The 25854-nt window shown below is 43.9% G+C and overlaps 2 protein-coding genes across 10 annotated transcripts in view; one reads left to right on the top strand and one right to left on the bottom strand.

Moving 5' to 3' along the window:
* Positions 1–25854, top strand: part of ADPRM (ADP-ribose/CDP-alcohol diphosphatase, manganese dependent) — a 388290-nt gene that overhangs the window by 14979 nt on the left and 347457 nt on the right. The window lies entirely within an intron of this gene.
* On the bottom strand, positions 12–14751 carry TMEM220 (transmembrane protein 220). The gene is made up of 6 exons (XM_079903903.1): positions 14260–14751; positions 13536–13565; positions 9969–10029; positions 7956–8079; positions 6582–6641; positions 12–151 (listed from the first exon to the last, which is right to left on the bottom strand). Exons 1-6 carry the CDS (start codon positions 14623–14625, stop codon positions 16–18), a joined length of 777 nt encoding a protein of 258 aa, XP_079760029.1. The 5' UTR covers positions 14626–14751; the 3' UTR covers positions 12–15.

Raw genomic sequence — 25854 nt, 5'->3', positions numbered from 1 at the left:
AACAGGATTCTTCATTTAAATTACTGTCTTGCAGTGAGTTGGCCAGGAGGACCGCATCTCCTTGTTTATATATACATAGACCCATGAGATAAATGGGAAAAGAGCAACTATGATAGCAATAGCCAACTGAATTCTTCCACCAACTGGATTCCTATAAAGACACACAAAAATTATTATAAATAACAATCCAATAAAAATTATGAATTGCTTTGGTAACGAATATGAAGATTGATTTTACTAAAACACATCATTACATTTTTGTACGGTCTTTTTAATTTTTTAAATTGAAATATAATTCTTATTTCTGCATTTATAATTCTGCATTTCAGTGACTCAGTTGAAGGTCACTGATAAAGCAATGTTAAAATGGATCTTTACATAATGATTTTTGTGTCCTGTTTAAGAAAACTTTTCTTCCCCAAGGTCTTAAGGATACTAGATTATCTTCTCTAAAAGTTTTATTGTTTTGCTTTTCACATTAGATCTATAATCCACCTAGAACTGATTTTTGTGAAAGTTTTAAGGTGTAGGGGTTGTTTCACTTTTTTCCATATGGATATTCAATTGCTCCAGCACTATTTATTGAAAAGATTGCCTTCCTTTGCTACCCTGGAGTGCCACCATTGTCCTAAGTAAAGGCCATATACATACATATATATATATATATATATATATATGATCTGTTTCTAGATTCTGTTGTTTCATTCATTTATTTTTCCAGTATGGGTTTATCTTATACTGCCATAGGATAATTATTTAGGTGTTCTTTATTTTAATATTGAGGTCTTTAATTTCTCCCATAATGTTTTATAGTTTTGTATGCAGAGATTTTGCACATCTCTGCTAGATTTATTGCTGGGGAGTTGATTTTTTGATGCTATAAATGATAACTTTTTGTTTTTATCATTTTCTGTTACTTGCTGATAAGAATAGTTGATTTTAGTATATTGACCTAGTATCCAGCCATCATGCTAAACTCACTTATTTGAATAACTTTTTAGATGTTTAGAAATTTTCTACATATGTGATTTTGTCATCTGTGAATAAGGAAAATTTAATTTTGCCTTTCCAATCCTTGGGGGCTTTTATTTCTTTTTCTCGCCTTACTGTACTGGCTAGGACAAGAGATAGAACAGTGTTGAGTAGAACTAGTGGCAACAGTGGCTACTTCTCATTCCTGATCTCAGAGGAAAAGTTTTCAGCTGCTCACCATTAAGTATCATGCTGTGGTATAGATACCCTTTAACAGGGTAAGTTCCTTTTTAAATCAATTTTTATGAGCTTTTATCATGAATGGATGTTGAATTTTATCAAATGCTCTTTTTGTATAGGCTGAGAAGATAGTTTATTTTCTTCTTTCATTCTGTTAATGTAGTGAAAAACACTGGTTGGTTTCCAAATGTTAAACTAACTGTATTCCTAGAATAAACACAACTTGGTGGCTGGGTCATGAATTGCAGGACTTGATTTGCTAATGTTTTTTATTTTTTGCTAATATTTTGTTTAGGGTTTTTCCATCTGTGGTCATGAGTGAGATTGCTGTGTAACTTCCTTTTTCTTTCGTTTTTTTTGGTTGGGGGGTGGGTAATGTTCTTGTCAACTTTTGGTGTCCAGATTTTTCTGCCCTCATAAAATAAACTGGAAAATATTTCTTCTTTTTCTGTTCTCTGGAAGAGTCTGTTGAAGGTTGGCATTATTCCTTCCTTAAATGTTAGGTAGAATTCTGCAGTTATGCCATTTGGTCTAGAGTTTTCTTTTAAGAAAAGTTTATATTATACCCTCAATTTCTTTAATAGTTATGAGACCGTTCTGAGTATTTCTTCTTGTGTCAGTTCTGGTAAATTGTATCTTTCAAGGAATTTGTCCATTTCATCTACATTTTCAAATTTATTGGGAAAAAGTTGTTCATAATATCCTCTTATGATTTTTGCAGTGTCTGTTACATGGGTAAATATCTTTGTCTTTTTCATCCGAGATTAGTTATTTTTGTGCCATCCTTTCCTTGCTCTCACTTTAATTATTTTTCCCTTTTTAGCCTTGCCAGGGTTCATCAGTGTTATTAATCATTTCAGAGAATGAATATTTGTCCCTCTTACTCCTTTATTTTTTAATGCTGATTTTTTCCTTTCATTGGTTTCTGCTTTTATATTTATTTTCTTGTTTTTTTGGGCTTAATTTACTGTTCTTTTACTAACTTCTTGAACTGGAGAGTTCCTAACTTCTTCGAAGCTTACCTCATTGACTTTCAGCCTGCCTAGTTTTTGTTTTGTTTTGTTTTGTTTTAATATATGTATTTAATGCTATAATATATGTATATGTATATTAAATATACATATTTAATATATGTATATAATGCTAAGCATGCGTTTTACCCACATCCCACAAATTTTAATATGTAGTCGTCTCCTTATCATTCAGTTCAAAATATTTTCTAATTTTCATTGTGATGTGTTCCAAATGTTATTTGGAAATACATTTCCTAATTTCCAAACATACAGTGGTTGTCTGATTATTATTTTTGTTAATGATTTCTAGCTTAGTTGCACTGTGGTCAAAGAACGTACTCTATAAGATTTCAGTTCTTTGAAATTTGTTGGAACTTATTTCATGGCTCAACATAAAGTCTTTTTGCAAATATTCAACGTTTACTTGAAAAAAAAAGTGGATTCTGCCATTCTTGGTGCTGGTATTCTATATATGTCCTTTAGGTCAAGTTTCTTATTGTGTAGCTCAAATTTTCTATATCTTTATTGATTTTTTAAATCTTCTTGTTCTGTTAGTAACTGAAAGAAGTGTATTAAAGTCTCCCAAAATGATTGTCAATTTTTTAGTTTTTCTTTTTCGTTCTGTCCATTTTTATTTTATCTATTTTGAGGCTATGTTATTAGTTATGTATGCTTTTTAATAAGTGGTGTTGAGATCAGCAGAGAGCCAAAAAGGAAAAAGATAATATTGGATCCGTTCTTTTTGCTGTTACACTAGGATAAACTCTAAATCGGTCAAAGATTTAAATGTAAAAATGAAACCATACATGTATTAGAAGAAAACTTAGGTAAGTTACTTACAACCTGAGAGGAAGGAAAGTTTACCTAACTATGACTCCAGATCCAGAAGCAATAAGGGAATGGACCGATAAATTTGGTCACATTAAAAAAAATTTTTTTTTTCATGGCAAAGTGTACTTTGCATAAGCAAAGTAAAAGGACAATAAGAAACTGCAAAATAAATTTTTCAGATTATATCACAGACAGAGGGTTAATAGCCCTAGTATGTAAAGAGCTTCTAAAAGTAGAGAAGACCAACAACCTTAGAAATTGGTTAAACCTATACTCTCAGAGATGAACCAATATTTATAGAAAAAAAAATGCAAATGGCTCTTAATCATATGAAAATATGCTTACCTTTGCTCCTAATAAGAGAAATACAAATGAAAACTACCCATTTCTCAACTATCCAATTAGTAAAAATTCAAAAATTTGACAATACACTTTGTTGGCACTATTTTGAATCACAAAAGATTGGATACAACCTGAACAGTAGAGGACTGGATGAATATACTGTGGACCTATCAGCAGAATAAGGAAAGTCTTTATATACCACAGGGTGATCTCCAGGATGTAGTAAGGGGAAATCAAGAATACAGTTGTGTATAATATGCTACCACTTAGCTAAGACAAGCAGGAATACCAATGAATGTACGTATTTGCTCCATTAAGAAACCATGGAAGGGGGCTTCCCTGGTGGTGCAGTGGTTGAGAGTCCGCCTGCCGATGCAGGGGACGCGGGTTCGTGCCCCGGTCTGGGAGGATCCTGCATGCCGCGGAGCGGCTGGGCCCGTGAGCCATGGCCTCTGAGCCTGTGCGTCCAGAGCCTGTGCTCCGCAACGGGAGAGGCCACAACAGTGAGAGGCCCGTGTACCGCAAAAAAAAAATAGAAACCATGGAAGGATGAACCATAAAGTTGAAAAAAGTTTCACCTATAGAGAAAGGGAGGACATAGGGTTGGGAGATAGAGAAGTTAGAGTTCTTTGAAGGTACTCTGTCTTGTAGATTTGACTTTGGAACCACGTAGATGTTTTATATAATTATAAAACAAAATTAATATATTTTTAATAAAGTATCCCTAGAAATTGAAAGTAAAATGAAATAAATGAACTTAACTGTCTATTCACTTGGTGGGATTAGCACACAGTTACTATTCCAAGTAATTTGAATGTACATCCCTTAGAGAGATGTTCCCTAGAAACAGCAACACAAAATACCTATTTTCAGTAATTATATTGTTATTCTGAGATTGTGTTTGTATTGTGGGATGAGTCAGATGAGTTATGTTCAGGTCACTGAGACTAGAGATTTTTTGACATGATTAAAAGTAAATACAGATTTAAGATTGCTGATAAGGTCAGATGAAAACTTGTGTTCCTGAATTTGAATTCTAGGATCGATATGAACTCATAAGGGATTTTATCTTTAACTATATATGTAAAAAAAAATATATATATCTCTTTATATATGTAATACACACACATATACATATGTGTATATATATATATTTATGACACACATACATATATATACATACCTATGCACACATAACGTGAATTTTCCTAGTTCTGCCCACTAAAAGAACCCAACTCAACCCAGTAGCAGTGAGCACCATTTGTGCCCAGAATGTGACCTCTAAATACCATTATTACCTACTGAAAGTAATGAGGGCTTTTTGGAAAAATGGTTGATTCCAGGTCTGGGGCATAAAATGTATAATCTTAGCTTGGAACATTTTGTCATACCAGAAAGCAAGGAAGCAATCAACGTTTACTAGGGTCGTGTCAAACAGAGTTCTGGTGCCAACCTGCATAAGTGCCCCTGGTCAAAGATGAGACAGTTTCAGCAACTGCCATGGACTGAGAAACATCAAATATCTTGAAATCCATGACTTTATAATGGTATTATTAAATAAACAAAACTATTGGTCACTTTTGGAAGGTGCCCAGGCAAGAAAAACTCATTATTCTGAAAACTGGTGAATTAAGAGAGTCAACTCCTTTTCCTCTTATGATCTGTGTCTGAGTAGTCCAAGAATTGATAAGTGGAAGTTTTCCAGATAATAATCAAGGAATGGTATACTTAGATTATGACCATTTTGCAACTCAAATGAATTAGTGGATTTAGGCAGTGATCATCAAAGATTTTATATTAACATTAAAGAGAAACAGCTAGGTGTTATGCACATTATGATGGAAGTACATAACACCACCCATGAAGTGGTCTTGCTTAGTGATGATGATGGTAAGAAGAAGAAGAAGGAGAAGGAGGAGAAGAAGAAGACGACCAGAATCTGGCCAAGTTTCTAGATCTTACCACAAATTTATAGGAAACATGAAGCACAGAGGAACAAGCATTTATAATACAATTGTGAAAATATAAACATTGGCTGGAAAACTCATAATACTGAGGAATTACTGTTTTACTTTTTGTGTGTGATGATGGTAGAGTGGTTATTTTTTAAGTGCTTATCTTTTAGAGATACATACTGAAATATATAAAACATAAAACAACATGTTGTTTGAGATTTATTTCAGAATAATTAGGACAGTGATAGATGATACAAGATTGGATATATAATGATAGTTGTTGGAGCTGGGTGATGAGTACATCTGATTCATTATATTAGTCTCTGCTTTTGAATGTGTTTGAATATTTCAAAATAAAAAATTAAAGCAGAATTTTTTTTAATTGCCAAAAAGTCCTCCTTTTTTCTAATGCTGACCTTAAAATCTACTTTTTAAAATTAAACTATCTATACTGGCTTCCGTTTTATTGGTGCTTGTATAGTATGTTTTTTCTATCTTTTGACTTTCAGTGTTTCTGTATATTTGTGTTCTCTTTTGTAAGCAGTGTTTAGTTTTTAATCTTTTATCCATTTTGAAAATCTTTATTGGAATATTTGGAACAATTACATTTAATGTAGTTTCTCATATATTTGAGTTTAATTCTCTGTCTTAACATCTGCTTCTTATTTTCCCCATCTGTTCTTTTTCTCTTCTCCTTTCCTGCCTTCTGTACTCCTTTTCTTTCAGTGGTTACCCTAAGGATTACCACATGAATCCTTGACTTATCAAAATCTAATATAAATTGATACTTTTACCCTTCCCAGATAATTCAAGGACCTTAGAGCACTTTAGCCCCATTTATACCCTTCCAGCTTATATGCTACGGTTGTCATGTATTTTTTTTTCTATTATTGTTTTATAAAGTTAATATTCACTTACATGTACCCACAGTTTTATATTTTGTTTGCTATTCACTTTTTCCTAAATATCCAAGGATCCTTTTCAGATCACTTCCCTTCTCTCTGGAGAATAGACTGGCAACTACCTGTGATGACACAGGAAACTGTGGTATTCATAAAAGTATGAATGATCATGAAACACTGAACCAACTCTTGCTAGCTTCCCTTGCGAAAAGGAAAGATTTCTCTCAAAAGATTCCTGTTTCCAGTTGTGTCAATATTCTCACTTACCTACTTGATCTGACCAACCTTAAACGCATCTGATTTTAACAGTTGAGTTGAAAACTTACTTTGATGAGCTGTGGCACAGGCTCAGCCATGCTGTGATAATCACCAGACCAAAGAGCTCCCTATAAAATAGCATAGATTTCATATTTTGAAGTGGCTGCAAAGTGTCATTTTCTCCCTGACACTTGATTCTGCTGACTGTCTGATGACTTCCTCCAAGATATATAGCATGTACAAAATATTTTCACGTCTAACCATGACTCATAAATTACTTTTTCAGACCTTTTAAAGCCCTATATGAAAATAAATTTCATCTTATGAGGCAGATAAGAACTTCATGACTGTTCCCCAATTTATAGGTGAACAGAGAAACAACAACAAAAAACAAACAAAAACATATATAAATCACTTACTTCATGTCACGGGGAGGAATACCACAACCAAGAAGACAATCCCAGATTTGATCAGGCACTCTTTTCACATTGTGTTAGAGGGGTCACTGTTAGGCAGGTTGAGCTCAAATCAGTAATTTAAGCACAGATTGCAGGAGACTGGGTCACGTCTTAGTGGAGTGGAATGACTTGTAGTGTGAGTCTAATGATTTTGGGGTGGGTATATGCTTCTAGAAATATGTGTTAAAAGGTTGTATCTTTTACATAGCGTAGAAAATAATAGTATTTGGCCAAATACCACCAGAAGCCCCCACTTGGATTTCACTGTGCCTCATGGGCTTCAGGTTGGTGGAGGTGATTGAAACCATTTGGTCCACATTCCCATCAACTGACCCAACCTGATGTAGTTTTCCAAAGATTAGGGCCTATAATGTAGCAGCACCTCACCAGTGGGACTTAAGCTACAGGTCTCTCAATTTTGGTGTTGGCAGACGTTACCAGTGGGATAGAAAGGAAAGGAGGGGGGCTATTCGTGAGACCAGGGAGTCAAGGGTGGGAGGAAGCAAAGGAGGAGGTGATAAAACAAGAGCCAATGGTGGTGACAAAAGGAGGAGACGACATGAGATACATAAGGGCAAGGCTGGCAGAGGCTGACCTCTGATGGGGCTGATCACATGTGTAAATGAGATTCTGGCTTGAACCAGGACTGAATCCAAAGGCTGATGGAGTTTTCACCTCATTAGACTGGACTGAATGTTACTGTACGCGATCCTTGCTCGTTACAAGGGGGTCAGGGTCCAACTGCCCGACGATAATATAATGCAACGTGTAGCAGTGATCACAGGTTTGGTAGGCAGTGCTGGCTTTGAATGCTGGCTCTATCATTTCCTCAGTTTCTTCAGCTTATAAAGGAGATAATATCTTCCCTGCTCCTTATGGTGTTGGGGGAATTAAATCATCGTCATGCACAGATAAGGTGTCATAAAGGAACAGATTTCTCAGTTCTTCCCCACCCCTTCCAAAGAGCAAAAAATCACTGCTCACCTGCCTTCTTCCTCATGCAAGATGTTCTGTTTTGTATGAAGCAAGAGGTTGTACGCCAAGCCAACAGCCCACACGATACAGAAGAATATGTGTATTGCAGAGACACTCTTCCAAATAAAGTTACCTAAAAACAGATATCCTGGTGCTGTTAATCGTGCAATCACGTCCCAGAGAAAAATGGTCTCTTTGTATTGTTTTGCCATAATCTGCCTTCAAGTAAAGCATTCAGAAAAGGCTGGCGTTTTTTTGTTTCAATTTGCCCTCAAATCAAAAGGTTAAAACAGAGGTTAAAACAGTATTTATAAACTTAAGTGGACATTTATTATTTTGATTGTCCAGCATCTCCCCTTCCTATGATGATGACCCTTATTTTTTCTGGGGATCCACCCTTCCCACACTCCTGGTCTATGTGTCCCAGACAACTGGACCTTAGTGAGGTCAATCAATGTATTCCATCCCCTCAGTGACAGTGATTTGTCTCAGGATGAACAGATAACGAATCAGGGCCAACAACTCCATTCTGAGCTTTTGTGGAGCTATCAGGGAAGTGGCTTCTAGATTCTGTTGGACCCAGCATGGTGAAGCTGTGACCTTTGTGTGGCAGGGCTACCATGTGGAGCCCAGGGCTGAAGTGCAGTAGATGTGGAACTAAGACTGCAGACAAATTTAAGTTCTGAGCTGCCACCAGTGCCTGAAGCCAGCACCATCCCAGCCTTTTCAGTAAAGGATCCCAGTACATCTCCCTTCATCTTATAGGCCATTTGAGTTGTTTGTTCCTTGCTTGCAACTAATGGAGTCCTAACTGATACACCTTGAAGATGTAAACAGAGATCTAGGGGCCTTGTACAAGGAGCCCGAGCATCTGGGGGATGGGAGTTTTCCCCACCCAGGTGGGAATCATTAGTCTTTATTCTAAGGCCCTGAGAATTTTCAAGCCCCACTAGTAGAAGCTGATTTAAAGAAAGTGACAAATAACCTGCCGGACTAACATTCCCCATTAATAAGAGAATGTTAGTAAACAATGTAAAAAAAAATTTTTTTCTGCTCTAAGACACTGTTTCATAGAATGAAACTGTCTAACTAAGGTTTACTGAGTTTTTAGGGCCATAAAAGGTGAAGCAGCTACATTTTGCCCCTAACTGAGGTAGGTGGCCTGTGGGCAATACAAACCGCTATTTTAAGTGAATTTTTTATATGTATACTCACCTGGGATATACATGTAAGGAATCCAAGGAGCAGGTTACAAAACAAACATATGATAAAGCCTCTGTGTTAGAGCCATTCACTGACTCAACAAACATTAGGTACCTGCCATATTCCTGGCCATCTTTAAGCTAGACTTGGGCAAAGATGGGTTAGACATGATCCTTTCAAGGGGCTTACAGCCTAGATGGAGGAAACATATATAAAAGTGTGCAAGAAATTGCTGGAGTTACTGTGATGGTACGTAAGGAGATTAGAGAGAGCAACATGTATCAGTGAAAAATCTAAAGATTTGTTATAGACATTATAGACAGTTTCTCTACAAAAGTAGCAGTTCAGATCCATAGGCGTTAAATGAATTCAAAATCAGAAAATGACTAATGGGAGTGGTACTGGGAGAAGAACTGTATAGAGTAAATGCATAATAGACAATGATGCACCACTAAGTATGGAGACAAGGTTAGCAGTTTGATTGTTGCCCATCTTCCATTAGCTTGGTGGCTTAAGAAGTCAACGCGGTGACTGAAGCCCTTCTCTCTCAGGGGCTAAACGGCATAACTGCTGTACCGCATCAGTATGAGATCCTGGGTTCCAAATTGATAAAGACTGTCTTAGTATGGCACGGCCTTATCAAGTTTTCCTGAAGATGAGTGAGGACGATCTAGATTGGCATTCGCCTCCTCTTATGATCAGAAGGGAGAAGAGAGACGTGGAGAGCTCCAGTTTTCTCCTGGGCGTTGGCAGATAGACTGTCGTCATTGAAAGGAAATCAGATTTGCTGTATCTCCATTCAGAATCCAAGGTTCATACCTGTGACAAGAGGGTTAAGTCCAACAAGCAGGGTCAGACCGGCAGGAACTGTATACACAACCTGTTAGCAGAAAAAGAGGAAATTATATGGGTTAAGAAGGATGCCCAAAAAGAGAAAAAAAAAAAAGAAAAAAAAAAAAGAAAGAAGGATGCCCAGTATAGGAGGTGTTCAGAGATGTGTAGGGAGTAAAGAAAGATGACAGCAGTGGCCACCACACTCCGTGACTTACCTCTAGCTTTCAGTAGCAGCTGAGGAAGTGGTGACCTCTGCCTTATGGCATTTACCGTGTCAGGCTGTAATTCTATCTGCCTTCCTCCTAGACTGTAGGCTATTCCAGGAAGGACTTCTCCATCTTCAAGCTCTAGCATTGAGCAGAGTTTTGGTCTCAAGACACAGTGACCTCCTAATCTCTCGCAAGCAACATCCATGCCTAAATGGCCTTTCCCTACTTTTCAAAAAATGCTCTTAGAAAAGCAGGGCAGGGGCAGCCATAATTAGCCACATGGCCCTGCTGGGTCTAGCTCCATGGACCATCCAGCCCCATAGTCCATCTCTGCGAGTGAGACCACATAAAGGTTATGACAGTGTACAGATCAGATGTGCCCAATAAGATCAGGCCCTTCATTTTGGAAACTGTTGTAAGTTGCTTTGGAGTTGGGAAGGCTGGCCCCGAAGAGGCCCTATTTTCAAGCCTCGTTCACGGCAAGCAGGCAGATTCTGGAAAAACCTATTGTGTGGTGTGGGCAGAGGGCAAGTAGGGGGTGGTAGGTTTATAAGAAGCGTGGGGCCTCCCCAGAGATGTAGCTGCTTAACATCAACTGTGATGCTTAGTTAGAAACCTTTAGTTTATAAGGAAGTTGTCAGAGCTGAACATTTTAAGTGATTTGCTGTCACTATGAAAACATGTCTGTCTTGACCCTGGGGAGAGAAAGCATCTGGATTACAGACCATGTTCATCCTTCCTACTCCATCCCAAATGATGACTAGAATATCAGCCAGTATCAGCATTTGCAAGGACAGTCACACTGCCGAGGGTTAGACCAAACTTTAGTGTGCATATGAATTACCTGAAGATCTTACTAAAATGCAGATCTGATCCCAGAGGTCTGGGGTAGGGCCCTAGATTCTGCTTTTCTAACAAGCACCCAGGGGATACTGGGGCTGTTGTTCCAAGGGCCACTTTTAGAGCAGTAAGGGGTTAGTTTCCCCCTAGTGAAGAACTACATGACTTAGCTACTGAGGGAGAGAGAAACAGAGACATCGAGACAGACAGAAGTTAAACACATACACATCATGCAGTATTTAATTGTGCTCTCCATAAGAAATGTTTGGCAGAGATTTTTAAATGTGCATTCAAATGTATCAGATATCTGTGATTAATAGATTAAGGGGTCTGAGCACTTATGTATGAGTGCTCACCAAGCAGAATGGATCCCAGACCATAAGCCATGTTAGGGGCTTCTTGGGAAACATTTCCTCCCTGATGAAAGGGAGAAAAGCACAGGAGGAAAACTGGTTTTGCCTCCTGCCTTGTTTCTTCCTACTTGGGATGCTCTTGTCTGGGCATGAGATGTTTGGAGCTGCAGCAGCCATTCTGTAAACATGAGAGGATTTATCACCCACCCATTGAGGACTGGCAGAGAAGCAAGACAGAAAGCCCAGGTCCTTGATGACACTGTTGACCATTAAGCACCTGCCTCTAGACTTCTTGTGAGATGGTCTGTATTTTTATAACCTGATGCTAGTCAGATTTTCTATTATTTGCTCCTGTATGCATCCTGATACAAGTATCCTCCATAAGCAAGATGTGGTAGGGAACATGGAAATCAGTCAGGTACAGTACAGCCCCCAATGCCCGGTAACATATAATTGATTCATCTGTGCCTTTATTGTTTTATTCACTCAAGAATCAGTATGGGAAGAACTGCCATAGAAAGGTTCTATGCTAGGTTCCCTAAGGACCAGCAAGAAGAGGGAACTGGCCTCTGACCCCTGGGAGCTGGCATATACAGAGCCAACTCTAATGCAAAGCAGAATGAGTTAGTGGTACAGTAAAGGTTCAAAGGAAGGATGGTTGGAACTTATGGGAAAGAGGCAGAGAGATTTTGCAGGTGAGATAGCATTTGAGATAGACCTGGAAGCTTGAGTAGAGTCTGACATACAGGAATTCTCAGGGCAAGGCAAGAAGTGGACTGGGCTTCCCAGACCAAGTTGGGAAGGTGGGTTAGGGCCGTATTGTGGTGGGCCTGGAATGCCAAGTTGGGAGTTTCAACTTAGACATTTTGGGAAATGACAAAAGTTTTTGAAGCAGGAAGCAATATATGGGGAGTATTATAGGAATGGAAGATATTAGAGGCAGCTCGAAGAGTTAGGAAGGACCCACAAGGGTCCGTGTGGGAGGAATGGAGGGCTAAACTGGGGGTGAGGGAGGATGTCTTTGGGGGCCTGGTGTTTATTATTATTCATATTACATCATCCAAGCATGAGGTGAAGGGTAAAATGTGCCGATACCGTACAGATAAGCAATTAGACCTACATTGTTTTTTGTTGAATTGCTTTGTTCTTTGTTTTCTGAGGGGATCTCAAAGACAGTGGTAAGAAACAGAGATGTTAGAGATGGCTGAGGTTTTGAGCAAGGATGGCTCAGAATGACTGCTGATAACAGAAATGGTGAGTCAGAAGGAAGAGTGGGCATTGGAGGGAAAGATGCTGGGTAGGACCTTTTTTGTATCTGAGGAGCCACTGTAACGTACAGGTGGACAGATGTAGCAGTCGTTTGGAACTTCGGCATTAAGCTGGATATTTGGAACTGCAGGAGAAATAGCATTTGGAACTAAGGACATGGATCATAGTGCTGAGGAAGAGTCAGGGGCATGTGAATCTGGAGAGTAAGAATATCAGAATGTGGTTATATTTATAACCATATATATATAATATATATTACATTATATATAATTCCAAATGCTTTCACTTGTTGTTACTCTATACGCAGTCAACATTATTCCAAAGCCTAAAATCATCTCATCAGTGATATTGTACAGTATTGTATATCTGTATTGAAAGAACCGAAATTTAGATATTTCTATCTAAAAATGTGTGGAATGAACTCCCCCTCCTCTAAATGATTCAATCAGAGCATTGGTTCAATGTATACTGTAGGTTTTATGGGCTTTAATTACTTTTTATGAATGTAACTCACTGAATTAGCAGAACCACATAACTCAAGCCTGCCATTTTCTCGTCAAATGTTTGTTGGAGTTTCTGGATAGAAATTCATGAGGATTGGTTCACTTAACCTTGAGAGGTCTGTTCTGTGTCTTCAGAAAAGTGTCCTCAGTTGGCCCATTTTATTCAAAGGGAATACTGCTGAAAGGCACCTCTATATCTGGAAAATTCTGACTACTCAATCTGATCCTTCTCCTAATATTTTAGGAAAAAGCACTTACTAAGGATTTGATTTCTAAGTTTTTAAGTAGACGAAGCAGGGAGGAGGGCAAATAGATAAACCTGCGTGTTTCACGCAGCCCCACAATTCTTTCAGGTGTGGGAAGGCAGCTCCTACTCACCATCCACACTTCTGCATCTGGATCATTTACCTGGAATGCCAAAACGTCAGCATTAGCGACATGCTGTCATGTTCCATTCCAGCATTTGGTCTGCTCTTTATTCAGTTCAGTCATTTTCTAAACGCTGCAGTAGGGACCGAGGATACAAGGAGGAGTATGACATAGTGTGTAGCCGATGGTGACGGGGAAGGGGCTTCTGGCTGAACCCAGCACCTGGTTTGAACACACAGCCACACCTACCTATTTGTAAAGAAGGGCACAGGGGGTCCACAAAGGGCGAGCCAAGCCCAGAATGGGTGTCTTAAGCGCCCTCCAGTCTCAAGGAATGAGGAAAGCTATCACAAAGGGGCCCCAAAGCAGGCTTGGAAGGATAATTAGCTGCAAAGGGTTTTTGCTCTGCTTCCTCTCCTAGGCCGTGAGTTCAGCCTCGCCCCCAGGCTGCGTTTTTAGAAAGGTGCCAGGGCCGCTTCTGCTCAGGTCCCTGCAAAGGGACACGCGCCGAACCAGTTCCTTCCAGCATGTGAGCAAACGCGACCATATGATCACACCTGTCTCAGCTGGAGCCAGAGTGCGGGTTCCGGGATCACCAACCCTGGCTCCAGCCCTCCCCGTACAGGGCCGGCTCCTGCGACCCCGCCGGCCGCTCGGCCTACACCGCACGGGGCCTGGGGCGGAGCTCGGAGCCCGGGGTCCCGCCGCCCGCCGCCCGGCCCGGGGCGCTGACCTGCACGAAGGCCGCCAGCGCGAAGAAGGCGCCCATGAGCCAGTTGCAGGCGCGCCACAGACCCGGCGCCCCGCGCCCGGCCGCAGGCGCCATTGTCGGGCGGCGCGGTCCACGCCGCGGCCCCTCCTTCCGCCCGGCCCGATCCCCGGAAGGCCCTCGGTCGTCCGGTCCCGGGGCCACTGGCCGGCGCGCGCCCGGGTGGGAGGGGCGCCGGTCGGGCCTTCCTGTGGGCCCGCATTCGCTCCTCGTCAAACGTAGAGAGGCGTAGGTATCTGCCCATTTCTCAGACTCGGAGAGTGAGTGACGGAGCGCCGGGGAGGCTGGTTCAGCGTCGCACAGCTCGTCCTTGGGGGCAGGAAGTCGCATTTGAACCCAAAAAGGTGCAACTCCAATGCCAGTTTTCACTAAAGCTGCCTTCTTCACATTTAAAAAAAATCAGAGGAAATTAAAGGGGAGGGAAGGAGGGAGGAAAGAAGGAAAGAGAAAAATAGAGGCGTGTGTGTGTGTGTGTGTGTGTGTGTGTGTGTATGCGTGTGTATGCGTACGCGCTTTCTGGTAAGTGTTTATGCATTTCTTTCCAAAGCTCAGAAACTTTCAAAGCCCTGTAAGCATTATGGTAATCTCTTAGAGTGACGACAGTTACATTAGCATCTCATACAGCTCACAGCTTTTCTTAAGACAGCCTAGTTTATCTTCATGGGCTTTTATTATCAGAGGTATTTACATATTATACATATTTACAATTCTTTCTCACCACCAAAACCAACAAATTCTCCACACGCATTGCTCATGAATTTCTTATGAACCAAAGACACTTGAAATATTCACTTTTCTCTCCTCACTTGTTTTATGGTCTTTTTCTGTTTTGTAATTTACCCTTCTGATTACTTCTTCCCGGGGCTCATTTACACATCCATAGGCCTCATCATTTTTGCTGTTCTAAAGAGTCTTTATCATTTCAAATCATGAGCCTGTTCTCCTGTGCTCCACTCCTTTTCGCTAAATCTCCTAAAACTCTTTAGGAATTTTTTTTTTTCTTTCTCTGTTTCATTCCTTTCAAATAATGCTTATTTCAAGAACGTTGTCTGCCGGATGCCTGGCCCCGTGCTTGGTGCAGGGACCATGAAAGGGACTTGCTGTACGCTCTCCGGGATAGTTTGGAAATGGGGTCTTTAAAGAGATAATTAAGTTAAAATGGGGTCATGTGGGTGGGCCCTTATCCAATATGACTGGTGTCCGAGAAGAGATTTACACACAGACGTATACAGAGGAAAGACCACGTGAGGACACAGCGAGAAGACCACCGTCTGCAAGCCAAGGAGAGAGGCCTCAGGAGACACCAACCCTGCTGACGCCCTGATCTTGCCCTCCCATCCTCCAGAATTATGGTCAGAAAACAGGTGTTTGTTGCTTCAGTCCCCCAGTCTGTGGTACTTTGTTATGGCAGTCCTAGCAAAGTAATACAGGAAGTGATCATTGCCAACCAAACGGAGGTGTGGGTGGCAAGGAGAGAGTGGTGTGAAAATGCTTTGTAAACTTGTGTGCTGTGCAACTCCCCTGCAGTTTATATTTTTCAGTGTTGTCTGGGGCATTCATGGTCACTGTGTGGACAGGTGTTGTTTTTGCTGGCGCAGGGTTCATTCCCCTTCTTATAGGATCAGCATCCCAGTTACTGGGGAAGGACCCAGCTCCCACTGTCAGGGCATGTATACCAGGAGGGCTGGCGTGCTGGCGCCTTTCCAGAGATGGGCAGGTGACCGTGGCCTGCCGGTTGGCGTAGCCCATCCTCCTGACCACAGCGATTGGGTCTGGGATGATATGTGATGCAGGTTGCCCAGATTCAGTCCTGTGCTGGAGGGAGGGTTGCCAGATAAAATACAGGAAGCCTAGTTACATTTGAACTTCAGATCAACAAGGAATAATTTTTTAGTATAAGTGTGTCCTAAAGATTTGCTAAATCCGGTAACCCTAGCTGGACCATTAAAGAGAAGCTTTCTTTTTGCTGAGGGTGTTGAACTGGTAGCATGTAAGCTGGAGCTGCCAGGAGAAGGCTTTTTCGGAGGGTGAGCTCAGGTAGAGGAAGCAGAGCTCAGAGGGAAGGAAGGCAGGAACCTGGTAACATGGCGTGAGCGAGGCTCTGGGTCCAGCCCCGCCGACCGCTGGGCACGGCCTCACCACCCTTCAGCAGCTTTGTGAGCCATCTCAGCCCCTTCCTCACACACAAGCCTGTGTGAGTCCGCTTTCTGTCACTCACGACATAGAATGATGACTTGTAAAATCACGATTCAGTAGTTGGGCCGTTGCTTGAAATCCTCTAAATCCTCCCGCTGCATGTTTGTCCGGATTTTGCAAACATAGGCTCAGCCTGAAAAGTCGTGAGAAATAAGTTTAAGTGAATCCAGTATCCCAGAGAGCTCTGCTTGGGAGCTCACTCCATTTCCCTTTTTAACTGCGGTGTCACACGCTGCGGGGATGAGGAGGTTTGGAAGGGACCGGGGGCCTGTCAACGCTGGCCTCCCCCTGCCGAAAGGGCGGCACGCGGGACCTTCATCCTGCCAGGCTGCTCCCGGGCTGCCAGGTCAGTGGCAGCGTCATGAGAGCAGTCAGAGCCACTGGCGCCAGGCAAGGGGGACTCGCTTCTCCACCAGAACCCGACAGTGCCTGGGTGGCATGCGGACGTCTGTCCTCTGAGAACTTGGAACTAGAGGTGCTTGCTTGAGCGTGGGTGTTGGTGATGGCCACCAGATGATGTGTTTGGGGACAGGGATGCTGGAATAAGAGTCATGCCCCGTGCCCGATGTTGCCCGTCCACCTCCCTCTGTCCACCACCCGGCTCAGCAAGGTTCCCCCTCGCATAGTCTGCTGGTTCTGTGTTGGGGAGGAGCTGGGGTGGGGAGGGGTTTGGAATAGGACAGCAGAGGGACTCTGCCTGGGCTGTACCGGCTGCTCCTAAGGTCTCTGAACTCAGACATGCACCTCACCAGGGCAGGGATTGATTTGCTTCTGCCAAACCCATCTGGTCTCCGTGAAGGACTCAGGTTTCTCCTGTTAGCAAAACGTAGACCATATCATGAAAGCCCTAAGTTTACTCGTATCGATTAACACTGAAAGACACCTGGCTCAAACAACGTTCCTCGAAATCCTGGCCGTCCCCTTACACCTCCAGTAGGAGAATGTGTACTGGTTCAAGGTACCCTCCATGTGTTTCCCTTCATCACTGTGTCCCTCAATGAGTGAAGCACTCATTGAGTCATTTATTTCATCTGTTCACTGAACATTTATACAGGCCTTAACTACGTTCAGGCACTGAGCTGATAACTGATTACGTCACCGTGAACAGAAGAGATACAGGCCTTGCTCTGTAGAGCTTACAGACCTCACAGGAATCACCCAAACAGTCAGGTGGTCCCAGCAGTTCGAGCTGTGAAGGAAAAGCCAGGGCCGCTCGGGGAGATGTGTCAACGAGGGGAATCGGACCTCTATCAGGGGCTTCGAGAAACTGTCTGGGGAGATGACTTTTGGGCGTGGCCTGAAAGATGAAGGGGTGAATGCGGTGATACTGGCCCTGAGCTCTCCAGGGCTGGCATGGGCATGTGTGGACACAGAGGAGGCTGGAGAGGTGCCGCCTCGGGAGGTTGGCTTATCCCTGGTGTTGGGAGAGCCCAGAGCAGCAGGGGGCTTGGCTCTGAGGTCCCTGCAGGAGACCAGGAAAGACGCCATGCAGCACGGATGAGCCACCTCGATGGGGTAGAACCACAGGGCTGGGTGCGGGGACATAGTTAAGAGTTTGGGCCTCATGGCTGAGGACTGGCTGCAGGAGGAGGTGGACTCACCTTGGCACCTGCCCGTGTAGGGACCCCTCCTCCCTGTTTCCCTGGCTCCGTGCGGTTTCCCTGGAAGGTCAGGGCTTGTTAGCAGTTTATCTCCCCATGTGGGGATGAGAGTCCTCCTCTCCTGCTTCTCTTTACACTTCGCTTTTGTTGCTTTTATAGCACTTCTTAGTTTTTACCTTGCACTGATTGTTACGTGTGTACGTGTGTTGTCCACACTCCTGGACTGTCCCACAAATGGCAGGAGAAAAGGACTATAACTTACCTACTTTTATTCCCCTCCCACAGTACCTGGCATACCTGGATACCAATGGTATCCAACAGTGAGTGGGGATGCCTTGAGGCATTGTAAGAATATTGCTGAAAGTTGGGTTTGATGGGAGTGGGGAGTGTGTACTAGTTAACAGGTATTGGGCCTGCTGGGTGAGGCAATAGTCTAAGCACTTTGTCTAGATTAACTCATTTCATGTCCACAACAGGTCAATTAGGTAGATATTGAATTGATGAAGAAATGGATGGATGAATGAATGGATGAAGAAACTGAGGCATAGACTAGCTTTTAAATACACTGGTTGAGAAAGACCCCAGCTCTCTGACCTGCCAGTCAGAATTGGGTTCTATGGGTTCATGGAAGCAGCGAGCAAGGTAGGCCCAAAGCTCTCCCACCCGTGAGGGAGAAGCATTTCACTGAGTAGTTGCTCCTAACTAGAGCTGGGAGAGGGAGGCTTTGAGGGGTCATCCATAGATACAGGCTGGAGGGGCAGTCCTTCAGGGCCTGCTTTGATGCCAGCTTGCTTATCTCTTAGCTATTTTCAAGACCAGAGGGATTTTCCACCCAAACCTTGACTTTTAGAGGCTGATTAGATGAAGCTGTATTCGGAGGTAGGAAAAGGTGAGTGTCTTTGCAGCCCCCTTCTTCTCCAATCCTGACTCTCTTGAGTTTGGACCGGGCTGAGAACTGTGGGTGTCCACAAGGTGGCGGGCTTCTGCTTCCAACAACTGCCGGGAGGAGGGCACAGTGGGCCGGCTGTGCTCCCCTTGGCTCCACCTGCGTGGCTGTGATGTAGCCTTTCTGGGTGGGTATGATGTTGGTATCAGCCTGAGGTGAAGAGGTACAAACAGAACTTTGTACCAGGAAATAACGTGGGTCCCAGCAGGGGTGTTGCTGACCTGGAGCTGAGCTTTGCTGTGTCCTGGCAGAGCTTCAAACTGTTTGCCATCCCAGGATTCCAGGAAAATCAGATATGCTTAAAGAGAGCCATCGCTTCTAATATTGGAGCGTTCCAAAAGTAAATAATAATGACAATAGCTATCAATTATTGAGTATTTACCGTGAGCCCGGCTGCTGCCCTTTCAACATCTTAACAGTCACCACAAATTGTGCATTTCTGACCCTAAACTCGTCCTCTTCCTCTATCTCACAGGGCCCACCCCTCAGGCTTCCCTCCCTCCACGAGTGGCATTGTCCCCTTTTCAGTGACTCTCTGCGTTTCTTGCATACGGCTGCCTTAGCAAATGATCACCAAACTGGTGGCTTAACACCACAGACATTTATTCTCTCACAGTTCTGGAGATCAGAAGTTCAAAATCGAGGTGTCAGCAGGGAGTGTGTCATTTCTTGCCTCTTCCAGCTTTGGGGGCCCCTTGTGGCCACTTTACTCCAGGCTCTGCCCCTTTACCTTGCCTTCTCGGTGTCTGTCTTCTCCCCTCTGTCTCTTATAAGGAGACTTGTCCTTGGACTTGGGCTCACCTGGGGAACGCAGGATCATCTCATCTCGAGATCTTCAGTTATATCTGCAGGACCCTTTTTCTAAAAAGTCACATCCACAGACTCCAGGGGGTGGAACGTGGATGGGCCTTTTTGGGGGCCACCATTCAGCTCACTGCACCCACAGGAACCTAGGAGTTACCCTTGACACCTTCCTTCCCCTCCCTCCTCATTTGATCCACCACTGGTTCTGATAGACTCTTCTGTCCAGGGTCCCTTCACCTTCATTGCCAACAGCTAGTCCAAGCCGATGGCATTTCCTCCCTAACCTCCTGACTGGTTTCCCGGCACCCACCCTGCTGTGAACTGAATTGCCCCCCCCCGCCCCCCCCCCCCCCCCCCCCCCCCCCCCCCCCCCCGCTTCATGTATTGAAGCTCTAACCCCCAATGTGACTGCCTTGGGAGAAAGTGCCTTTAAGGAGATAGTTACGGTTAAATGAGGTCATAAATAGAGTCATAAGGGTGGGGCCCTAATCTGATGGGACTGGGTCCCTTTAAGAAGAGGAAGAGATGTCAGAGATCTTGCCGTCTCTGTGCACGCACAGTGGTCACAGTGGCCATGTGAGGACAGGGCGGAAAGCTGCCGTCTACGAGCCAGAAAGAGAGACCTCCCAGAGACCAACCCTGGTGGCACCTCCATCTTGGACTCCCATCTCCAGGACTGCGAGAAGATGCGTTTCTGCTACTTCAGCCCCCGAGCAGCCCCAGCAGGCTCTGAGCTTCCTCGCACTCAGGCTCTGCATAAGACACATCTCAAACTTCTGCTTGCAGACCCGCCTCCCTGTCCCTTCCTCAAATTGATGCAGGCAGTTCTGAGCATGAGGGATGGAACAGTAAACAGTCTTGTGTGACACTGACAGCCCCGCCGCCCTGGCTGCCGATGGCTCTGAGGGTAAAGCCCTGCATTTGGAACACGGTCCAGGAAGACCAGCCTGTCGCCTCTATGCATGCCCTGTCCGCCTCCTTCCCCACTCCTGCCACGCGCAGCACCTCCTGCACACAGCCTTCCTTGGCTTCTCCAGTGGGCAGTTCCCGCCTGGAAGGCTCCCCTCTGCCCGCCTCTCTCTGGCTCCTACACCACTCTCAGCGCCTTGAGCGACCCTGTCACGTGCCCTCAGCAACTGTCACAGCTCCCCTTGCAGCACCGATAACAATGCAGTTAAACAATTAATTATGCAGTTAGTTGTTTGGTGTTGCCCACCAGACTGAAAGCACTATGAGGTCTGGGCCTGTTTTTGTTTCCTGTTGTTTTCCCCGCGTTTAGCGAAGTCACAATAGCAGGCACTTGTTAACTACTGCTGTACATGAGTGAGCACAGGAGTGAACACACGGCTCTAATCCTAGTAAGCATCTCACTTCCTTTAGATATTTCTATTTCCAGTGTTCAGCTATGAGAAGTAGGGCACAGTGTGGCTCGGTAACTGACCTGAGGGCTCCCAGTTAGAACAGCTGGAGCTGAACTTGGAAACCAGAGCTTTCTGATTTCACAGACAAGGCTCTTCACGGCCATGACTCAGACCCAGTCTGCTTCAGATGATGAGTGGATTCTTAACATCCTAACTAGAAATTCATTAAAGGATAATTTCCTTTATTAAAATAATCATTGCAGTCAGCAGGAGGATGGATAAACAATCTGTTATAGTCATTAATGGAATACGAGTAGCAAGAAAGGGAAGAGGATTACCAATAACACGCTATTGCATTGATGAATTGCAAAAACGTTATGCTGAGCTAAACAAGGCAGACACGGAGAGTACACGCTCTAGGATTCTATTTATGTGAAATTCTGGAAAAGTCAAAGTCATCTATGGTGAAAAACATCAGATCAGCGGTTGCCTCTGGGGTGGGGGTGGGAACCGACTGGGAAAGGGCATGAGGGAACTTTCTGGGGTGATGATGATGTTTTGTATCTCAGTAGAGGTTTCACTTACCCAGGTGTGTATGCATTTGTCCAAATTCAGCATATGTATGCATGAGATGTGTTAACTTCTCTGTTTGCAAACTTTATCTAAAAAAAAAAAAACTCAAGCAAATATTGAACTCTAGTTAATGATATACACACCAAAGTGTTTAGAGATGGAGTGTACTAACATCTGCCTCTTACTCCAAAATGTGTCAGAAAATAAGATCGATTGATAATGGACAGAGGGATGAATAGATGGATAGATGTGGGATAAAGCAAGTAGAAAAAATGTTAAATGTAGACTCTAGGTGGTGGTATATGGGTGGTCACTGCACAATACTTTCAACTTTGATCTGTGTTTGAAAATTTTCATAATGAGCTGTCAAAATAATAACATAAGCTGAAAAAATGTATTTCAAAAGTAGCTAATGTTTGCTGGAATCGGTAAGACAATCCAAAGATGCAGGACTAGAAAATTAATCATTGTCGTTTTGCATCAGTTTCAAGGGAATGATAAGCAAGGAGGCACAGAGAAGGGGCGGGGAAAGTTGGGACCAGGTGGGACCGAATTTTGGCAGGACCTGGGAGAGGAGACTGCGGGTGGGATTCTCCTCAGGCTAGAGTGGCTATAGAATTGAGACTGTAGTATAGACAGCAGCCACCTCCTCCCCTGGTCATCAAGGGTGGCAGAGTTAGCCCTCAACACTTGCTCACCTATGGTCCAGTTAGAAACAATGACATTTTTAAGATGTCATCTTAAAGTTAAGCTGAGAGAAAGTCTAGTAAGTTTTAGGAGTAAAAACAATGAAAATGAAATGCCAGGCTCATGTTTTGAACCGGATCAAGCTACTTTCTAGAAGGACTGCACGCTGACACTACCCCATTTGCAGTAAATTCAAGGCTGCCTTCTCAGGGGCCGCGGATTGAGGAGCCTGGGTGGCTGGGGTGTGATGACTTTGATGGTAGAACGGATACCTCCGCGTGCCAATCCTGTCCCCACCACTCACTGATTACGTGGCCCTGGGCGCATTACTCAGCCTCTCCTGGCCTGTCTTGTCAGTTCCAAAGTCTATCCCCGGTTTTCTGTTGCTCCATTTACCAGCAGCTTTGGACATGGCTGATCAGGCCCTTCTTGAAATACTCATTTCCTGCGGGCAGGGGCCACCTGTCTCTCTTAGGTCCCTCTCAGCCTTCCTGGGCACTCTTTCTCAGCCTCCTCTGCCTGATCGTCATCTTCCCATCACACATCGAACTACCCCCGGCTCAGTCTTCAGCCCTCTCTGCTCTCTCTGCACCCAGCCCCGACGTGCGATAACCCGTGTGAAGCCAAATCCTCCATCCCTCCCCACGGGCTCCTTCCGTTTGGAAGTGGCACCACCAGCTCTCCCAGTTCTTCAAGCCAGACTCCTTGGAGTCGTCCTCGACTTATTGTTCTCTCCTGTACTTAATTCAGCAGCAAATCCTATTGCTTCCGCTTCTGAAATCCACCCTCCTCTCCACCCTTGGGGTCATCACTAATGTCTGTCACCCGGATGATTGCATTTGCAGCCTCACTGATGCCTCAGCTTCCGCTCTTGTCCTAAACTCTATTTTCCCCACGGTAGCTAGAACCATTCTTTAAAAAAATATCAAGATTCTCCCCATCTCAAAACTCTCCGATGATACCAGAATAAAGGCCCATGTCTGCATCCTTCCTACATGGCCCTTGACCTCCCTGGTCTCGTGTTTTACCCTTTCCCCTTTGCTCATTCTGCAGCATGCCTACTGACTTCCCAGCTTCCTCCAACAAATCAATCAGCTGTCACCTTTCTTGATGCTATTTCCTCCACTTGGACTGTCCTTCCCTCTCCTATGGATTGATCTTTCACTGCCTTTAGGGTTCTCTCAAATTGCATCCTATCCTAAAGATTGTACTACTGCTCTATCAGAAATGGCATCCTTCTTCACTTTCTATCCCTTTACTCGGCTTTCTTTTTCTTCTAAGCACTTCTCATTGCTTGATATTCTGTGTTTATTTACTCATTTTTAAATGACCTGTCTCTTCCTACTTGAATGTGAGCCCAGTGAGAACATAGGCTTTATGTATTTTACCCATCACTGTATCCCCAACGCCTCAAACAGAGCCTGGCACACAGTAGTTTGCCAATAAAGAACTGTAGGATGAATGAACAAGTGAAGAGATGCCCAGCTCTGTGCTGGCCTGGAAAATGCACCCACAGAATGATTTTCTTTCTTTCTATTTTTAACCTTTTATTTTATATTGGAGTATAGTCGATTAACAATGTTGTGATAGTTTCAGGTGCACAGCAAAGCAACTCGGCCATACATATCCATTCTCCCCCAGACTCCCCTCCCATCCAGGCTGCCACATAACACTGAGCAGAGTTCTCTGTGCTATACAGGTGGTCCTTGTTGGTTATCCATTTAAAATATAGCAGTGTGTACATGTTAATCCTAAACTCCCTAACTATCCCTCCCCCCCACCCTTCCCCCCTGGTAACCATAATTTTGTTCTCTAAGTCTGTGAGTCTGTTTCACCCACAGAATGATTTTCGTTGCCATAATGATGGTCCTTTATGGAGAAAAAGGACAATTTGTGGGGAAGGTCCCGATTCTGGTCCCAAAGTTGGGAGCTAAGTGTAAAAAATCCATAATCCCTTGGGCAGGTTCCTTACGGGTATGGGTCAGACGTTGCTTTGGTGACCTGGAACTAGAGTGTCACATGACCCAGAAATGACTGCCCCTGCTTCCTGGTCAATAGTATGTCCTCCTGCCTAAAGCCCCTTCCTCACTTGGCTCCCGATTCCCTGTTTCTGCCTGGGGAGCATTTCTTTGAAATGACCCTAACCTACCACCACCCAGAGCACAGAGCTTTCCGGTGGCTGCAAGACAGTGCTATGACACATTTTAACAGAGTCTGTTAAAAGACTTACCAGAAGTCTGCTGGGCGTGCTCTGAAATTAGTTCAGCTTAGATACTGGCCCTTCTTATCTCTGCCAACAAACAGATACAGCCCCGTGTACCACCTGCAGGAAGTGGGGCCTTTGATCTCTGTGAGGAGACCTGCGTTATGGCTCTTTTAAAAATTGAATTACATTCCAAGTGTGTTTTAAGACATTGTAGTCTATGGAAAGAAGCAGGATTCATTTATCAGAAAGGAGATTTTAAGTTCTACAATCATGCAACAAATATTGAGTGCCTACTTGGTTGATAATATAGTAGCTGCGTTTGATAAAGTTCAAATACCTGATAGAAAGCAGCAAGGCAAAGAGAGGAGATGGAGAAAAACACACTTGCATGCAGAGAGAGAAGGGGAGGGAGGAGAGAGGGAGGGAGGGAGGGAGAGAGAGAGAGAGAGAGAGAGAGAGGAGAAACGCTTCGCTTCGTATTTGAAGAATGTAATCCCAGGGATGTGTGACTGATGTGGGTGTCACTGGATTTTGCTTCTGCACCTTGTTGGTGAGCTGGGAGCTTGGGGCAAAGTGAGGCTTGCTCCTTCCTTCCTTTTATTTTCCTTTATTAGATCCTAAACTATCTCAACAGAAGATAATTTGCCTACCTTCCTCAATAGCTGATTCATTCTTCCACAGTGTCCATCCATCTGTGGTCATTCATTTCTAGTGGGCATTTGTGTTTTCCTCTCCCTTTCAATACAATCCCAGTTTCCTCTGTGAATTCATCTATTCTCTATTCTCACTCTTGGGGCTTGGCTGGGGTTGACCCCACCCCAGCTCTAGCATCCCCTTGGCCACAGCGATGGGTTCAGAGAAAGGCATGTACCCCAATTTAGGCTAAAGAGAGAGTGGCCTCTCCTTCCCACCCCACCCCCGCCCCCTGGAACGTACGCTGCAGTTACTGAAAGTGATCTGCTCTCTTCTCCTGGACCATGTGGTGTGAGGACATGAGGTCTAGTGTACCTGGAGGATCTGGGCCACCAGGAGGAGCCTAAGGGTGCCACTAACACCACACAAGATGAGAGAGACAGAGGCAGAGACAGAGGCATGGAGCAGAGATTGATTAGGTCCTGGATGCCATGGTTTGAGTTACTGGGTCAAGTCTCATTTGAAGCTAGAACTATTTCTGAACATCCCAGA

This window comes from Stenella coeruleoalba (assembly GCF_951394435.1).
Source record: "Stenella coeruleoalba genome assembly, chromosome: 19".
In the NCBI taxonomy this organism is placed as follows: Eukaryota; Metazoa; Chordata; class Mammalia; order Artiodactyla; family Delphinidae; genus Stenella; species Stenella coeruleoalba.
This window is presented reverse-complemented; position numbering and strand designations above follow the sequence as displayed.